General features: G+C 38.7%; 1 protein-coding gene across 4 annotated transcripts in view; it reads left to right on the plus strand.

Annotated features, from left to right (window-relative positions):
• Nucleotides 1-1976: 1976 nt before the first annotated feature.
• The window catches only part of TBC1D8B (TBC1 domain family member 8B), a 79957-nt gene continuing 64548 nt past the window's right edge, over nucleotides 1977-17385 (plus strand). For all 4 annotated transcript variants that reach the window (XM_059910943.1, XM_059910944.1, XM_059910945.1 and 1 more), the window contains exons 1-2: nucleotides 1977-2222; nucleotides 15385-15495. In XM_059910943.1, coding sequence (XP_059766926.1) covers nucleotides 2093-2222; nucleotides 15385-15495 — 241 coding nt within the window. In that variant the 5' untranslated portion in view covers nucleotides 1977-2092. The remainder of the gene's footprint in view (nucleotides 2223-15384; nucleotides 15496-17385) is intronic.

The following is a 17385-nucleotide window of genomic DNA, read 5'->3' on the forward strand; positions in this document are numbered from 1 at the left end:
ATACAGTCATAGATAGATATAGATAGATATTACCAGCACAGTACCAGCAGTGATATCCATGGCAGTTTGTAATTCCTGTCCTTCGTCCCTAAAAACAATGTACATTAACATAAACAATTGAATAGAGTGACATGCTCTGTTTTTTTAAGGCACTTTCAGAAAAATACTTTTATTTGTAAAAGCTTGAAATATAGTGCATGATCAAGCCAAAACTTAATATCGCAGGAGTAATTTAAAAGTGTTTTATTTACATAATCAATGAAATGTTTTACTACAGCGGGAGCTCGCTAAATGCCCCCCGCTCTAAGCCAAAAGCGGGCCTGATTCTATATAACAGGGAGCATGTGGGTGTATCTGAATGGAGTTGCGCAGTAACGAGGCACAGGAACCATCCAGTTCTGCACAGTCCTTGCTACAACTCTTAAAGTTTAAGGGTATTGGAAAAGAATGTGGTTTGATGAGGAAGGAAATAAAAAGGGGAAGGAAAGGTATCAGTAAAAGTAAAGAAGGAAGATACATTTGCCACATTTACTGATCTTTCACCAGGAAGATAAGAAATTATCTTCCTTAATACACATCCAAATTATGATGGCTTTTCCCAAGGATACATTGCAGTTTGGGCTGTGGGAAGACTGCCTCTTCCCACCCTGTCCGGAAAGCTGCCTTTGGACAAACGACTGCGTTTCAGAAGAGAATCCCAAACTGACCTTTTTCTCACCTCCAAGAAAAATCCCTACTCATAGCACACGCCTGCCTTCTTTGAGCTGGCCCACATTTTGCGAGGGTTAAGCCACAGACGCAACTCCAAGGCAGAGTTCTTTGGCTCCACGACTTGGCATCCGGGTGTGCCCCACCCCATTTTTTAAAAAAAAGCCAGATCCTTGAGGCTTCATTCTCAAAATAGCTTGCCAAGAGCCCCTTGTTTTTTGTACACTGCCTCCCAACTCCTTCCTTCCTATAAACCTGTTTCCGCTTTTAGTGCACTCTTTAATTCTGGTGGGCTTAGTTATCGCAGTAAATAAAAACGTCCCTCAAGTAATTTCTCACAATGATGTCTCACAAACCACTGACCTCATTCACCTTAGTGTTTAAGCAGCTGCGTATCATTGCCAAGGTACAAAGAGGTGCAGCTTGCCCTGAAAGGAATTTTTTTTTCTTAAAGAGTTTAACAAAGAAAAAAAATCGCTCATAAATTGTTTATATCCAGTAAAGCAAAGTTGGACGACATTTTCTGTGGCTGATTACAACAGTTAAATAGAACAAATCTGGGAAGGGAGGAGCGCGGCGTAAAAAACACTGTGTGGCTTCTGGAGATTTTATATTCTTATTGTACGCGCGGAAAGAGCTTAATCAAAGGAAGATTCTCAATCAGACAAGGAATCGTATCAAACTCCACTTACTGTGTGACCTTGGATAAGTCACCGAACCCGACTGCGCATTTGTTTATTTACGTGCAAGTTGAGGAATGAGATATGCTTCGTGAGACATCTGCAAGGATTATGTGAGACATTGTGTGAAATCTCTTTTGTACGTAAGAGCTCATTAAACGTTAGTTGCCGCTACTGCTCCTTCCCAGAATGGCCGTTCGTTACTCCCAAATTCCGGAAACTGTTTTCGACAGTTTAACACCCTCGGCTGTAAAAGGATGAGAAGAAACAACACTTCTGTACCCGGGCTCACTTATTTGCCACAAAAGGCTTTAAACTTTCCATAGGCAAAATCCACTTAACTGGTGGCGGGACGCGCTTTGAAAGCAACCCCACCCAATTCTCACCCCAGTGGATTGTGGGAAGTGTAGTCCCGCGCTCCAGGTGCTTGAGTACAGAAAAGCGGGGAGTAAACTACAACTCCCAGAAGGAAAAGGGACGGGACTATTTCCCAGTCGGGCGGTAGCGCTGTGGGAGGGAATTGGCAATCTCGCTGCCTACGTGGGAGAGAAGGGAGGGTTGGGGGAAGTGTGGAAAAGCAGAACCTGAGCGGCTGCCGCCTGAGGCAGATTTGGTGGGAGAAGTAGAGGGGAGGAAACGGGTGGAGGGGTGAGGTGAGGAGGGCATCTGGATCGCTGCTCCCGGGCGGCATAAAGTTCTTCGCGATGTGGCTGAAGCCCGAGGAAGTGCTCCTGAAAAATGCGCTGAAGCTGTGGCTGATGGAAAGGTCCAACGACTACTTCGTGCTGCAGCGGCGTCGGGGCTACCGGGAGGAAGGCGGCGGGGGGCTCACAGGTAAGCTGTGGCCATCCCCCTCACCCCCTCGCCTCGGGGCCGTGTTCGCTGGTACTTAAAAGGTGGTGAGGGACACAGTTAGTCGTCGCCGCCCGCCGCCCGATCCTAAACCCTGGGCGGGGGGGACTGGGGTTCTTCTCCCGCCACCACCTTTCCGTCGTCCTCACTGAGTCCTGAGAACGCCTCCCTGGACCAGCAGTCGGTCTTTGGGTGGGACGGGGAAAGGGAGGAGGGGTTCCTTCTGAAGCCAAGGAAGAATCTGGGGTAAAGGAAGTGTTCTTTCTGAGGCAGAGTACCTGCCCTGTAGCTTTCCTGGGGGAGGGGTCTGGTGACGAGCGTTAGACGTGGACAGGTCGCATTTAGGCTGGTGACCCGGGCCAGTTCGCAGTTGTGCACTTAACTTTTTTCACAAGCCTCCCAGCCCCTCCCCTCCCCCCATCGGTAACCGCCACCCTGGGGGTGGGAGGTATAATTGTGTGGGAGGAGGGATGATGAGGGAAAAAGGGAGGAGCTCCAATCCTGTCTCGAGGAATCGGCATCAAATGAGAGGTTAGGGAGTCAGGGGGAGGGTCCGAGTGCGGGGGAGGGTGAGGGGTAGGTCTCAGAATTGCTGAACCCTCCCTATTTAGCATCTTTCACTTTGTCTCCAAGTTTTCAATCCTTGGGCTCCCCTCTCAAAGTAACCTTCGTAATTCATTTCTCTCTTGAGAAAAGAGAGAAATGCCCTTTCTTTCAAAACCAAGGTTGTAAGCAAACCAGTTAAACAAACGGAAGTTTCTCTTCCCGCCTAATCTATCCTGCCTTCACTTCTTTGATTTACAAATCAAGAACTCTGTGTGGGTCTAGTGTTTAAAGCCTCCAAGGAGTTTTGGTCTGAGACCTGTCGTCTTGGGCAGGGGCATGCAAACTTTTGGTCATTGGGAGACCAGAGCTCTTTTTCGTGACAACTTCTAGATTGGTATTGTGGCCTTGAAGTGATGAACCAGGCTTATCAGCAGCGAGATGGAACAGGAAGAGGGAAGAGTCCCAAAACCTGCATGTTAATCCCATCCTAATCGCCTGTTGAATTATATTCGACACATTCTTTCATTTATTCAACCTGAAGCGCCTACTATGTGCCACATGGAATGCTAGGGTACAAAGATAATTAACATTCAGTTCCCTGCCTTCGAAGTGCTCTTAATCTGGATAAGTGGCAGAGGGTCGGGTTTGGGGGAAGTAACCAGCAAACCAGGCAAATTATAATTATAACCCGTTAACTACTAAACTAGGCAAATTATAATTAGAACCAAATAACTGAAGGGTTGGGTAAAGATTCATGGAGGAGGTGACATTGCTTTTTCCCTTCTGGTAAATGGTGTCTACCTCAGAGCTGAGAGGATAAAATGAAAGATAACAGGAGCCAAATCAATGTGTTTTGTTAAGATGGTGATGAACATGTGCTGTTGTTTCCTTTTTTTCCCAACACCCCAGCAGTGTGGAGAGAATTTTGAGGTTCTGTGGGACATTTAAAAAAAAATCTTGCATGGCCTATTCATCCTATCCAGCGTCTGAAAAGCCCCTCTTGAAAATACGGCAACAAAAATTGCCTGATTAAACTTCACATTTTGTCATTTTCTCATTCTCAAAAATTACAAGTGTTATTTTGCAGAGGAGTCTTTCCATTTATTAGATGTATATGTTTACCAGATTAAAACTTGAGAATCAATGGTCATAATTACTCAGTGACAATTTACCCACTTGAGTCCGTTGAGAACAGATCAGAATATATTTAAAATAGATTTTCCAGCCCAGTGTTACAGCACAATATTTTGGTTCCCCATAATCTCACTTTACCAGAATTTTTCTGGTACTCCTGGCCTCATCTACCAAAGAAGTGTATTTCACTTTGTTACAACTACTGTGTTCCTGAAAATTAATAAGTAAATCAGCTTTTTGAGAATCAAATCACTGTTATGTAGTAGTAAATGTTTTTTTACTTGTTGCAAATTTTCTTTATATAATCACTCCTTGTTTTCTGTGTTTGGTTTTTCATTTGACGTATTTTTTTTTTTTTTTTTGCCACGCGGCTTGTGGGATTATAGTTCCCCGAGCAGGGATTGAACCTGGGCCCTCGGCAGTGAGAGCTCGGGAGTTGTAATCACTGGACCTCCGGGGAATTCCCTTGACATGCTTTCTTAGAGCATGGATCAATTGCATCAGTTTCTTATCTCTATCCTACCCTCTCCCATTTACTCTAGCCCCATCTCTTTAGAATAAGAGAGTGTTTGTCTGAAGAAATAAACCAAGATTTCTTTTCTTTTTTTAAAAAATAAATTTATTTATTTATTTTTGGCTGTGTTGGGTCTTCGTTGCTGAGCGTGGGCTTTCTCTAGTTGCGGCGAGCGGGGGCTACTCTTCGTTGTGGTGCGCGGACTTCTCACTGCAGTGGCTTCTCTTGTTGCGGAGCACCGGCTCTAGGCGCGTGGGCTTCAGTAGTTGTAGCACGTGGGCTCAGTAGTCATCGCTCGCAGGCTCCAGAGCGCAGGCTCAGTAGCTGTGGCGCACGGGCTTTGTTGCTCCTCCCTATCCCACCCCTCTAGGTGGTCACAAAGCACGGAGCTGATCTCCCTGTGCTATGCGGCTGCTTCCCACTAGCTATTTTACGTTTGGTAGTGTATATATGTCCATGCCACTCTCTCACTTCATCCCAACTTACCCTTCCCCCTCCCCGTGTCCTCGAGTCGATTCTCTCTGTCTGCGTCTTTATTCCTGTCCTGCCCCTAGGTTCTTCAGAACCAATTTTTTTTTTAGATTGCATATATATGTGTTAGCATACAGTATTTGTTTTTCTCTTTCTGACTTACTTCACTCTATATGACAGACTCTAGGTCCATCCACCTCACTACAAACAACTCAATTTCGTTTCTTTTTATGGCTGAGTAATATTCCATTGTATATATGTGCCACATCATCTTTATCCATTCATCTGTTGATGGACACTTAGGTTGCTTCCATGTCCTGGCTATTGTAAATAGAGCTGCAGTGAACATTCTGGTACATGACTCTTTTTGGTTATGGTTTTCTCAGGATATGTGCCCAGTAGTGGGATTGCTAGGTCATATGGTAGTTCTGTTTTAGTTTTTTAAGGAACCTCCATACTGTTCTCTATAGTGGCTGTACCAATTTACATTCCCACCAACAGTGTAAGAGGGTTCCCTGTTCTCCACACCCTCTCCAGCATTTATTGTTTGTAGATTTTTTGATGATGGCCATTCTGACCGGTGTGAGGTGATACCGCATTGTAGTTTTGATTTGCATTTCTCTAATGATTAGTGATGTTGAGCATCCTTTCATGTGTTTGTTGGCCATCTGTATATCTTCTTTGGAGAAATGTCTATTTAGGTCTTCTGCCCATTTTTGGATTGGGTTGTTTGTTCTTTTGATATTGAGCTACATGAGCTGCTTGTATATTTTGGAGATTAATCCTTTGTCAGTTGCTTCATTTGCAAATATTTTCTCCCATTCTGAGTGTTGTCTTTTCGTCTTGTTTATGGTTTCCTTTGCTGTGCAAAAGCTTTGAAGTTTCATTAGGTCCCATTTGTTTATTTTTGTATTTATTTCCATTTCTCTAGGAGGTGGGTCAAAAAGGATCTTGCTGTGATTTATGTCATAGAGTGTTCTTCCTATGTTTTCCTCTAAGAGTTTTATAGTGTCTGGCCTTACATTTAGGTCTTTAATCCATTTTGAGTTTATTTTTGTGTATGGTGTTAGGGAGTGTTCTAATTTCATTCTTTTACATGTAGCTGTCCAGTTTTCCCAGCACCACTTATTGAAGAGGCTGTCTTTTCTCCATTGTATATTTTTGCCTCCTTTATCAAAGGTAAGGTGACCATATGTGTGTGGGTTTATCTCTGGGCTTTCTATCCTGTTCCATTGGAAGGATTATTGACTGCATACCTATAAGCTTTGGGCCTTTCTTCAGATACCTGGTAATACTCTGCTCTCTCTCCCTTTCCCCTCCCCTGCTTGCTGCTGGAGTCTTTCCTCCCTTAAGCATAGGCTGGAAACCACCACTCCAGTTTACCTTAGGGTCCTGAATCCTCAATCCCCAAGAGTTACGTTAAAGTCGTAATGATGTAGATTGTATGCAATTAGGTTGGTTTCTTTTCTTTTCTTTTTTTTTTTTTGGTTAAGATATTGGAGATTTATAATGTAAGTAGGAAATTAATATTTGCTGTCAAGTAGATGTCGTTCTAATGAAAAGAAAATCAAGACTTAAAAGTGATGATACTGACCATCCTTCATTTTTCAAAACCTACAGAGTTGTTCTTTATTATATCATTTAAAGAGATCTTTAAAGGTAATTTTTTACTTGATTTCACCTGTATCAGAATGTCCCAGGGAGGGAACTGAGCACAGTGTGATTTGCCCTCCCCAGGGGTTACCCTATGAGATTTTTCTTTAATAAGTCAACTACAAGCTAGAATCCACAAATGCATGAATACACCACCTAGTCCAGTGATTCCACTTACCCCATTCACCCTGCTTCCTTTATTTTCCCTGTTTCTTTAATATTTTTATGTGTCTATTCAGTTGTAATTGTTTTGTGAAGGCTTTGTTTTGTCATTTGTAAAATGGGAACAAAACTTATCTTCCCTATCTCATGGCATTGTTATGTGAGTCAAATGAGTTTTGAAACCTGCGAGCAACTATATAAACATTTGACGTTCATTTATCTATTAATGAAGGTATGAGATGTTAAGTGCCATTTTCTTTACCCGAAGACCAAATGAGGATCTATATTTGTACCATTTTCCCTAGTAATTACTTTTCCCATGTTGTATATAGAAATTGATTTGGAGTAGTAACATTGAGTATATACAATATGCAGTGATATCACTACAAAATCAAAACACTCATAGTTAATCACTCAAGAATTTTGGTATGATAATGACAATGCATCTATGGTTTTTTTGGTTGTTTTTTGGCCGCATGGCTTCTGGGATCTTAGTTCCCCAACCAGGGATTGAACCTGGGCCCTCGGCAGTGACAGCACAGAGTAATAACCACTGGACCGCTAGGGAATTCCTGCATCTATGGTTTTTAATCAAAATAATATACAGCAATTAGAATAAAATAGCAGGACAGAATTTCTTTTTGATCTACAATTTCCCAAAACCCAGAAGTTCTCAAACAGTGCTTCTATAGATATAAGCATCACTTGTCTTAGTGGTACTGAAGAGTATGTATAACTTTAGTTATCTTAGTTACAGTTTTCAAAACATAATACCTGAAGAAGAAATAATGATTCAGCTGGTGAAAGCCCGTGTTTCTGGTGGACAGTTGTGGAAAGAGTATAGATGTAAAGTAAGCTAAAAATTAATAAAATAAAGGGCACTATAATGTTTACCATGTTGCTGTACAGCTGTGACATGGATTTTATATTACCTTGATGTTAGAAAATCTGCCCAGTTTTTCACCTTTTGCTGCTGCTGTATGAGCACAACAGGTAAGAGTAAATCCTAAATGTGATGTTACAAGATACATTCATTGAACAGATAATTACCAAGTGTCTTCTAAAAATCAAGCACTGTTTTAGGTGCTAGAGATAACAGCAGTGAGCAGAGCAAAATCCCCATTCTCATGGGGCTAACATTTTAGTTGAGGGAGGCAAATAAACAAATAATATATGGCTGGTGGCAGTAAACTATATGAAAAAAAATAAGGTATAGTAATAGAGGGGGAAGGGGATTGGTATTTTAGATAAATTTGGTGTAGGAACACTTCTTTAAGATGACCTATGCGCAGAGACCAGAGGGACTAGAGTATATGAGCCAAACAGGTATTTGGGAGCAGAGTGAATATACATAATTCTGTCTGGGAATTTCACTGTGAAGGGAAGCAGGGAAATGGGTAGTAGCTGGCTACTGTCCTGGGTGTTGGTATACAGTGGTGAATAAAACAGAAATAGTTTCTACCCCCACAGACTTTATAATCTGGTGGGACAAATAATAAACAAGTAAGCAAGCAAAATATGTAATTATTGGGGTAGTCAATAATAATATCAGCCTGGTTTGAGTGGCTTATAAATAGTCATGCATGAGGAGTATTTGAAACTCCCAAAGCAATTTTCCAGGGCCAGATCTGGTGTAAAGTATGCTTATCTAATGTCCTGTTAAATGATACAAAGATTTCCTAAAAGCAGTGGTTAATAACAATAGGTGGTATTCTGGTGGCAGAATCCCAGTGTGACATCTGTGGAGCAACTTGCCAAAAGCCAGTTTGGATTGTTTTTTAAAATTAAATCAGCCATCTCTCAGCACCAACAATATCTGGGCTGTGGTTTGATAGAGAGAACTGGGGAGGACATTCTAAGTGGGAGGAATAATATGGTAGTGAAAAAGCAAAAGATGGCAGTTGTTGGGGACACAGCAAGTACTCCAGATTCATTTATTTGTGGTTGAAAATATGAGACTCAAGATATAGTGCCCTTAGCAACCAGAAAAGTTGTTGAAGAGCAATGTCCTCTTCTATAGAAGAGGAAAACCCGGAAAACCGGAGATAGAACATCAAAGGGACCTGAGAATTAAACCTTTGTTGTTTTTTGTCTCCACTGACATTTCAATTCCCGCCTAGATGGTCTTGTTTTTTTCTCTCTCACTCCAGTATAAAAAAGTGAAGTTTTAATCATTAGTTCTCCTCTTGTTTTAAACTAACCAAAATCATGGCCAGCTTTAGTTCTTCTAAATAATGATTTTAAAGCACTATACTATGTATGAGTTTTCATTTGCTGCCACACTTGCTTTTTGCTTTGCACCTGGGAATTCAGATGTTGTATTTTTTTAAATTTTCTGAGGGCTACTCATTTTGTACAGTGATGCATAAGTCTTGAAGTGTATTAAGGTGCTGTAAATAAAGATGGTAACAATTCTCATATTTCTCTATGTTTTAATCTTTAGAAGTATAGCTGGATTTGATTAATAATTCATGTATGCTTTTTTACCCCCATGACACTGTAATCTGCCATTTATGTCATCAGTTACTTACCTTTAAAAAATTCTAAATCCTTTAATGAAACAAAAATTTCAGTTAGGGAAGGAAAGGAGAGCTTATGTATATCTAGTTTTCAAGTAAATGTCTTTAAAAAAAATGCAGGGAGAGGGAAAACAGGACAAAAGAGTTATTTTTATTAACAGTTTTCCAAAGCTCTTAGTGTAAAGTTGGCAGCTTTCAAAATGTCAGCTGTGGCTATTGGATAATTGTAAAATAAGCATTCACAGTCTTGTTTTAAGGACTTAGAACTGGCAGCAAAAGCAGTAGAAACAGGAAAACCTACAACCTCTACTGAGAACACTACTTTCTCCTATTTGAATGTATTTCCTACTAAGTGTGTTGTCATTTTACTAATTAGTTTGTTCATCAACTTTTAATGAACTTGAGATTATAAAAAATTCAGTAAAGGTGTACTTGTTTGACTTTGTAAATACGGCAACTTAAGACAAGATACAGAATCCACTATAAAGTTCCAGTAATCATTTCTATGGCCCCAAATTGTAATCTAACATTTTACTTCGAATGGAAATTAAATTTTGTTTGTATTAGGAAGTTCATTTTAATGACTTCTGTAGCTAGAGCAGTGTTGCCTTACACAGTGTCCTCAATCTACTTTACCAGCAGAAAGAGCCACTTGTCAAATGAAAGTGTACTAGACTAGCACATTGATAATGAGTACCATCTTCAAGCTTTGGCTCTTTTATAGTGGCCCTTCCTCCAACACTCAGCTCCTGGTCCTACTTGTTCATCATTATCATTAACCTAATATAAAAAAGAAATGTTTATCAAATTTGTAGGTGTCTGAAAATGGAAAGGGACAGTTAATACCATAGATCAGTTTCCTCAACACTGGCCGTATGTTAGATTCAACTGAGAACCTTTTAAAATAAACTAAATGACACTGGAGTATTTATGGGTAAAATGATATGATATCTGGGATTTACTTTAAAATACTCTAGGAGGGATTAATGATAGAAGATTGGCAAAATGTTGATAATTACTGAAGTTATGTGATGCACATAGAAGTTTTAGTTTATTATTCTATTTTTGAAAATTTTTATAATACAAAGTTAAGGAAAAAACAGAATACCCGGGCCCTGTCCCAGATGAATTAAATTAGAATCTCCAGGCTTTAGTAGTTTTAAAAGTCGAGCTTGAGGAGTTTTTAAAAGTCCTCCAAATGATTCAAATTTGCAGTTAGGGTTGAGAATCACTATCATAGAAGATAAAATCAAGAGTCAGATCTGGACAAGTTAGAATGCTCGGTTAAAATCAGTGAGCTAAAATTTAATCATGGGTAAATGTAAACTGCATTTAGGTTTTTTTAAAAATCAGCTGTACAGGACAGAGAATACCTAGGTTGGTGCTTATGTTTGTGAAGAAGATCACAGTGGATTAGTTGATCACAAGCTTAGTATGATGATAGTATGACATAGGGACTGAAAAAGCTGGTATGATCTTTGACTGCATTAATAGAACCATGTAGCCCACAATATAAAAAACCTGCATTTGTTCAGATCTTACCTGGTATTCAGGTTTGAGTGACACATTTCAAAAGAGACTTTGACAAATAGGTATGTTAAGAGAATGATAGAAGAAATAATAAGAGTCCCAGACAATCTCATGCAACAAACTGGTGAAAGAACTAGGTATATTTTAAGGTAGGGGAGGAGAAGAATAAGCAAGGGGAGACAAGGTAACTATAATAATAATACTTGAAGACCCATCATATTGAATAGAGCATATGTTTTGTATTGCCCCAAAGTTGCAAGGAAGTATTGAATAGCATTTTATTTATCCTAAGAAAGACCTTCCTTTTTCTTTTTTTTAAGTATATAAGAAATACCTTCATTTTTCTATCTTAAAGGTTAAAAATGTTCATTGTAAAAATTTCAGAAAATATGTGTAGGTGTAAAAAAGAAAATAATGATCACCCATCATCCTGCTGCCTGGAGAAAACCACTGTAACCAGGATTGGCTACCTAATGTGTGTGGCCCAGTGCAAAATGAAAATGCAGGGCTCTTTGTTCAAAAATTTAGAATTTTAAGATGGGTGACAGTCGAGTATTAAGCAAGCACGGGGCCCTTCTGAGCATGAGGCCTTAATGGACAGGCCACAAGCTCATAAAGCCAGCCCTGATTATAACATCTGGATATATACAGTGCACCCTTGAGCAACATGGGGTTTGAACTGTGCAGGTCCACTTATATGTGGGGTGTTTTTTTCCCAATAAGTACAACAGTACTACATGATCCGCGGTTGGTTGAACCCGAGGATGTAGAACCGCAGATAAGGAGGGCCGACTATGAAGTTATATGCAGATTTTTGACTGTGTGGCGGTTACCTCCCCTAACCCCTGTGTTGTTCAAGGGTCAACCATAAAATATTTTAGAAATAACTTTCTAATTAGTAGAAATTCCCACCAGTGCAATAGGCTGCCTTGGGAGAACTCTGGAGTTTACAGGAAAAAGCTAGGCTTTCTATCAGGGATACCACAGAGCAGACGAATGTATGAGTGGTTGGACTACATGACACGCTAGGGTGTTTTTCACCTCTGACATCAGTGGTGCTCTATCTCTATCCATCCAAATAACTGGTTCATGAACAATAATCATTACCTGTAAATTGCCTATTTTGAAAAATCACAGAACCTTGCTTTTTTTGTTATCTTGCTGTGTCATTTAATAAAGTATTTCACATCACTTATGGTGATGAGTTTCCTTAAGGAGTTTGTTGCTACTTATATGTCAGGATGCTACCAATACCACATAGACCTTTAATAGGGTCTAGAACATTGATACCTTACTCAGTTATAGACATTCAAAGAATGATTTGAATTTCTTGATATTTTTAAATCTCTTGTTCTGTCATGCAGCTGAGAGACCGTATCTATTCTGTTCCCAATTTAATATTGCTATAGAACTTCCCATATGTAGGCTTATTCATGACCTTGGATATTCAGGCTGTCACATGATAAACCTCTGTGTATATGGAAAAGCAACCCAAAGTTGTCTGCTTGTTTTCATGTACTTTTAGAACCCAGACACTGGCACATATTAATTCCTAAATGACTTGCAGGGACTTGATGATGATTATAGCTTAATGCGCTGGAAGACTTCCCCAAGTGACTAGAAATGTATTCTAGCACTAGCTTCCAAATTATTTGTTGCATGGTTTTACACTAACTGCCTGATTTAAAGCACTTACAAAAACCGAACAATTTCCTTTCTACATAGTGTAAAGCACTTATAATCTTGCAAACATTTCTGTTGCAAAAAAATGACCTTTCCTGCCAGTGGTTTTGACCACTTTGTCTGTCCCCAGTCTCAAACTTTCTATCAAAGAGCTAATTGTTATTATGTTACTCAGGAATGATTATCTGTGGCCTCTCCTTTCTGCCTCCTCACACATCCACACTCCCACTGTTAACTTTCAGCTGAGCCAAACTTTTCTTTACCTCTTTGTTCTTTTTCCCATTCTTCTAATACTGCTTTTTCTAGGGTATATAAAGAAGGAAATAGAATTTGAGCTACTTTTATTTAAAATGTGGTAAACATGAAATAAATGATTTTCCTCGCAAATTTGAAAAAACTTTTTTGAAAGCTTTTTTAGAACTTAAATTCTTGGAAGCCAAATCCAGCAGCTTTAACAGTGCTGTGTTTAATGAATGCTTTTATTTGAACTCCTTTATTTTGACAGTTTTGTCAAGTTATTGCATGTTTATTTATATAAACAGACATTCATACACTTGATTCCATTTTTTCAACCTGAAGATAGTTACCTCTTTTGGTTGTTTTCTACTACTACTCTTTTATCTATTTTAGTATTTTTACTTTCCCATCTTCAAACTGAGAAAATCCTCCTTTTTTCCATTTCCTGAATAATTTCAATTACATTGCTCTGAGGAAGCTATCTGCATATGTTTAGCTCCCACTTTTATTTCTTTATCTTTCACCAACTTCTACTTTTCTTACCTTGTCCTTGGTCTCTTAGCCAGATCTCCAATTTCTTACACTTTTTCACTCTGAAAGTGATAGATTTCGCCTTTTATCTCCAAGCCCTTCAGGAATTCCCTCATTATTAGTTGATATATAATCACTTCCTCTGTCTCTCCTCTTCATTCCCATTCTCTCTTCCCCGGTACTGTCTCTTTCATAATATTTGTTTGGATGTTCATATTTCTTTTTCTTAGTCTTCAATTCATAGTATAGGTTTTTCATATCAGATAATTTCTTTTTTTATGCAAACTTTACTTATTTATTATGTTTGGCTGCGTCGTCTTAGTTGCGGCATGCGGGCTCTTCCTTGCGGTGCGCGGGCGTCTCCCTAGTTGTGGCGTGCAGGCTCCAGAACACGTGGGCTCTGTAGTTTGCGGCAGGCAGGCTCTCAGTAGTTGTGGCACGCGGGCTTAGTTGCCCCACGGTATGTGGGATCTTAGTTCCCCGACCAGGGATCGAACCGGCGTCCTCTGAATTGCAAGACGGATTCTTAACCACTGGACCACCAGGGAAGTCCCAGATAATTTCTTCTTTCTCTAAGCTGCACGTGTTGTGATTGCCAAAATCTTTCTTGATACTTGACCCCCACTATCAAAACCCTCTGTAAGATTGCTAGTTGATGTTATGCTGCATTTGTGACCCCTATTTTTACTTTTTTACCAATTCCTACATCTACTTTCCCACCCTTTTCTTTCAGCTGAGCCAAATTTCTCTTTATTTCTTTGTTCTATCTCCTACTCTTCTAATTTGCCTCCCTCTATGCTTATAATAAACTTCCTACCTCACATCTGCCAACCTACCTATATTCTCATTCAAAGCTTGCTTGAAGTCTTAACTCCTTTTAAGTGGGTAAAGATAGGAAAATAGCCAAAGGCCTGTTTTATAATTGATTGATTTTTTCTAAGTCTGTATGCTAAATAAAAGAGGAATGCCTCATAAACTAAAACAAACACTCAACCAATCAAAGCTTCCAGAAAAGGAAGGTAGATTTATGTATTTCAGCTATCTCACTGATACAGTTAAGTCAACAAATTTTGCTCCTGTTGTGTCCAGCAATATGTTGAAAGTTAGGGATACAAACCCAGAGGTAGAAGACATGCTTATTGTCCCCAGAGAACTAATAATCTAGATAAGGAGGTAAGATAAATACACATGAAGCACTTAGAAAGTAGTTGTAAAAACTAGCCTAATAATCAGAATTCTAGGTTGTGTCATATAGACTTTAAGTGCCATAAGTGATCAGAGAAAAGGGAAGGCATAATTGCTTGGGGTTGCCAGTGAAGATTTCATAGGGGAATTGGGTCTTGAAGAAAATGTAGAATTTGGATTAGCCAGACTGGGCTACAAGACTTGCATTAGCATTTCTAGGTAAAAAGAGACTTGCTTAGCAAAGACTTTAAGGGAGAAATTAGTTGTTTAAGAAAACAACAAACTTTATTCTAGGGAGGAGTAGGAAATATCAGATAATTAAATTGAAGCTAAATGATCAAAGGCTTGAATTCCAAATTGAGAAATTAAATGTTAAAAAGAAATTCCCCTTACCTAAGCATTTTAATTAATCAAGGTTTTTTTTTATCTTGTTTAAATATCCATTGTTTTCTTATAATAGTATTAGCTAACACTGAGTCTTTTGCTATATGCTAAGTGTTTTATGTGTAATAATAACTCATTTCATCTTTACAACAACCTTTTGTGGTAGACTCCATTTTTACCCCCTTATTTTACAAATGAGGATGAAGAAAACATAATTACAACTGGCTCAAGTTGACACAAGTAAGTACCAGAGCCAGGATTCAAACCTAAGTAATCTCTGGTACCAGAATCTACATTCTTATCTGCTCTATACACAACCTTGTAAAGGAGGTAAATAAGTGCTGCAAATATATCATGAGGTTTAGACAACTGAACCTGACTTATTCTTTTATTGAAAGATAATATTTTCAAGAACTACTGACATTGGAGCAGCGTAATCTCTTCATCCTGAGTTTATTTTTTCTTTAAGAAAAATCTCTATAAGGAAGCTTTGGGCTAGAAATTAAAAAAAAAACATTGGTTGTTAGTCATATGAAGCGATATTGATTTTATCTCTTGTAAAATCCTTGTTTCAACAGTCTCTTTATTACAATAGGGCTTCTGGTTGGGACTCTTGATTCAGTCTTAGACTCCACTGCTAAAGTAGCTCCATTTCGCATCCTACACCAGACACCAGATTCTCAAGTTTACCTGTCAATTGCTTGTGGTGAGTATGATTTTTAAAACATGGAATTCAAACAAATAAGGATCTTAAGAAATTGAATATTTAAATTTACTTATATTCCCCAGTTGTTTTGTTTTTTTTTTAAATTAATTTTTATTGGAGTATAGTTGATTTACAAATAGTCACAGATGTAGAAAACAAACTTATGGTTACCAAGGGGGAAACGTGGGGGGGGGGGTGAGGGACAAACTGGGAGATTGGGATTGACATATATACACTACTATATATAAAATAGATAACTAGTAAGGACCTGCTGTATAGCACAGGGAACTCTACTCAATACTCTGTAATGACTTATATGGGAATAGAATCTCCCCAGTTGTTTTGATTTAGAAACGAGTTAAATGTGCAGCTCTATTTGAGAGACTAGAAAGATATCTATTTATTTAAGAAGGATTACAAATTATTTTTTAAAAATCCATTAATGTGAGGGACCTAAAGCATGTGTTCCAGCAGTGCTGATTCTGAGTAAATTTTGCTTAGTGCTACTGCTGTATGACTCCTTTCTTCAACTTATTGGGTTGGCCAAAAAGTTCGTTTGGGTTTTCCATACTATCTTATGGAAAAACCCAAATGAACTTTTTGGCCAACCCAATACCTGTCCTGCTTAACCCAACTGCTAGGAAGATGAGAACCTCCCCCATGAAGTACTTTGTTTCATCTCTAATAACTCAGATGAGGAGAATCAAGTTCAAAACTTAAAGGCTGATCCCTAAGAAAATTTAAGCCTAAAAATCTGAACCTTTTTTAGTTACACACTGACTTTCTCGCAAAAGGCACCATATCCTTGAAATATGAAGGGATATCTTACATGTAATGCTACATATTCATCCATGCTGGGGTGGTTCAGATGCTTCCACATATATCTTTTGTGGTAGAAAAGGAATTAGGATGGTTCTTCCTAACAAAGAAACTCAAAATTAAAAAAAAATACAGTGACAGTTTACTTCTTTTATGATGCCATTACAATGTTGGTCTAAATTAGAATCCGAGATTTGTGGCTTTTTTAATGTTGAAAGGCTGCCTTTTTCTCATTCTTTCTCTCTTCTCCCCCCTCTTCTTTTAAGTATACATACTTTTTTTAAAAAATAAAAGCCTGTCAATTTCTGGACAGTTCATATGTGTGAACATACAGCATACAATTAATTTTTTAAGATGTGTGGCTTGTTTTGTGCATCTCCCTCTAAACTTCCTTTAGTGTTTCTGGTGAGTGTTTTCTCCTGGCTCTTTTAAATTGAATGCTGTTTAAACTAAATGAAGACGATATTACACCTGCTGACATCATGAGATGTCTATAACCTCAACTCTAAATCTGGTTGGTAGAAGTTATTTAGAAAAAAATATCCCTTTTACTTAAAAAAATGTATGATAATACAACTTATTCCCCCAAATTAACCTGATACAGAAATAGAGTAGTTACCTACTAATGAAGCTTCTTTATACCTAAAGGACCAAAATTAAGGCCTTAAAATTTCCCCATGGCTTTTATTTGTTGTTCATTAAAGAAAGATATTACACATGGTATGATGACTTGAGAAACATGAATACAATTCTAACTGAACTGTAGGAAATAGGCGATTTTGCAGTGTCAATAAATTTTTTAATGTATCACTCTCCATATATCATAAAACGTACTTAGAAGTCAGGATATTTCTTTTGAATGAGATTTGTATAATCTGCAGTGCTAGAGAGATCTTAAAGGTCTGTGGGTTATAGGGGGAAATTGATAGATATTGAAATGTTCTTCAAGCCAAAGCAACCCAGAGCTAAGTGTAGTATTTAGTCTGACCCTCAATAAACCACCTAACACTGATGCAGGAGGTCACAAGGATTTAACCTTGCTACAGGATTTCTAACCTCTTTCATAAAATT

Source organism: Balaenoptera ricei, chromosome X (genome assembly GCF_028023285.1).
Source record: "Balaenoptera ricei isolate mBalRic1 chromosome X, mBalRic1.hap2, whole genome shotgun sequence".
NCBI classification, from domain to species: domain Eukaryota; kingdom Metazoa; phylum Chordata; class Mammalia; order Artiodactyla; family Balaenopteridae; genus Balaenoptera; species Balaenoptera ricei.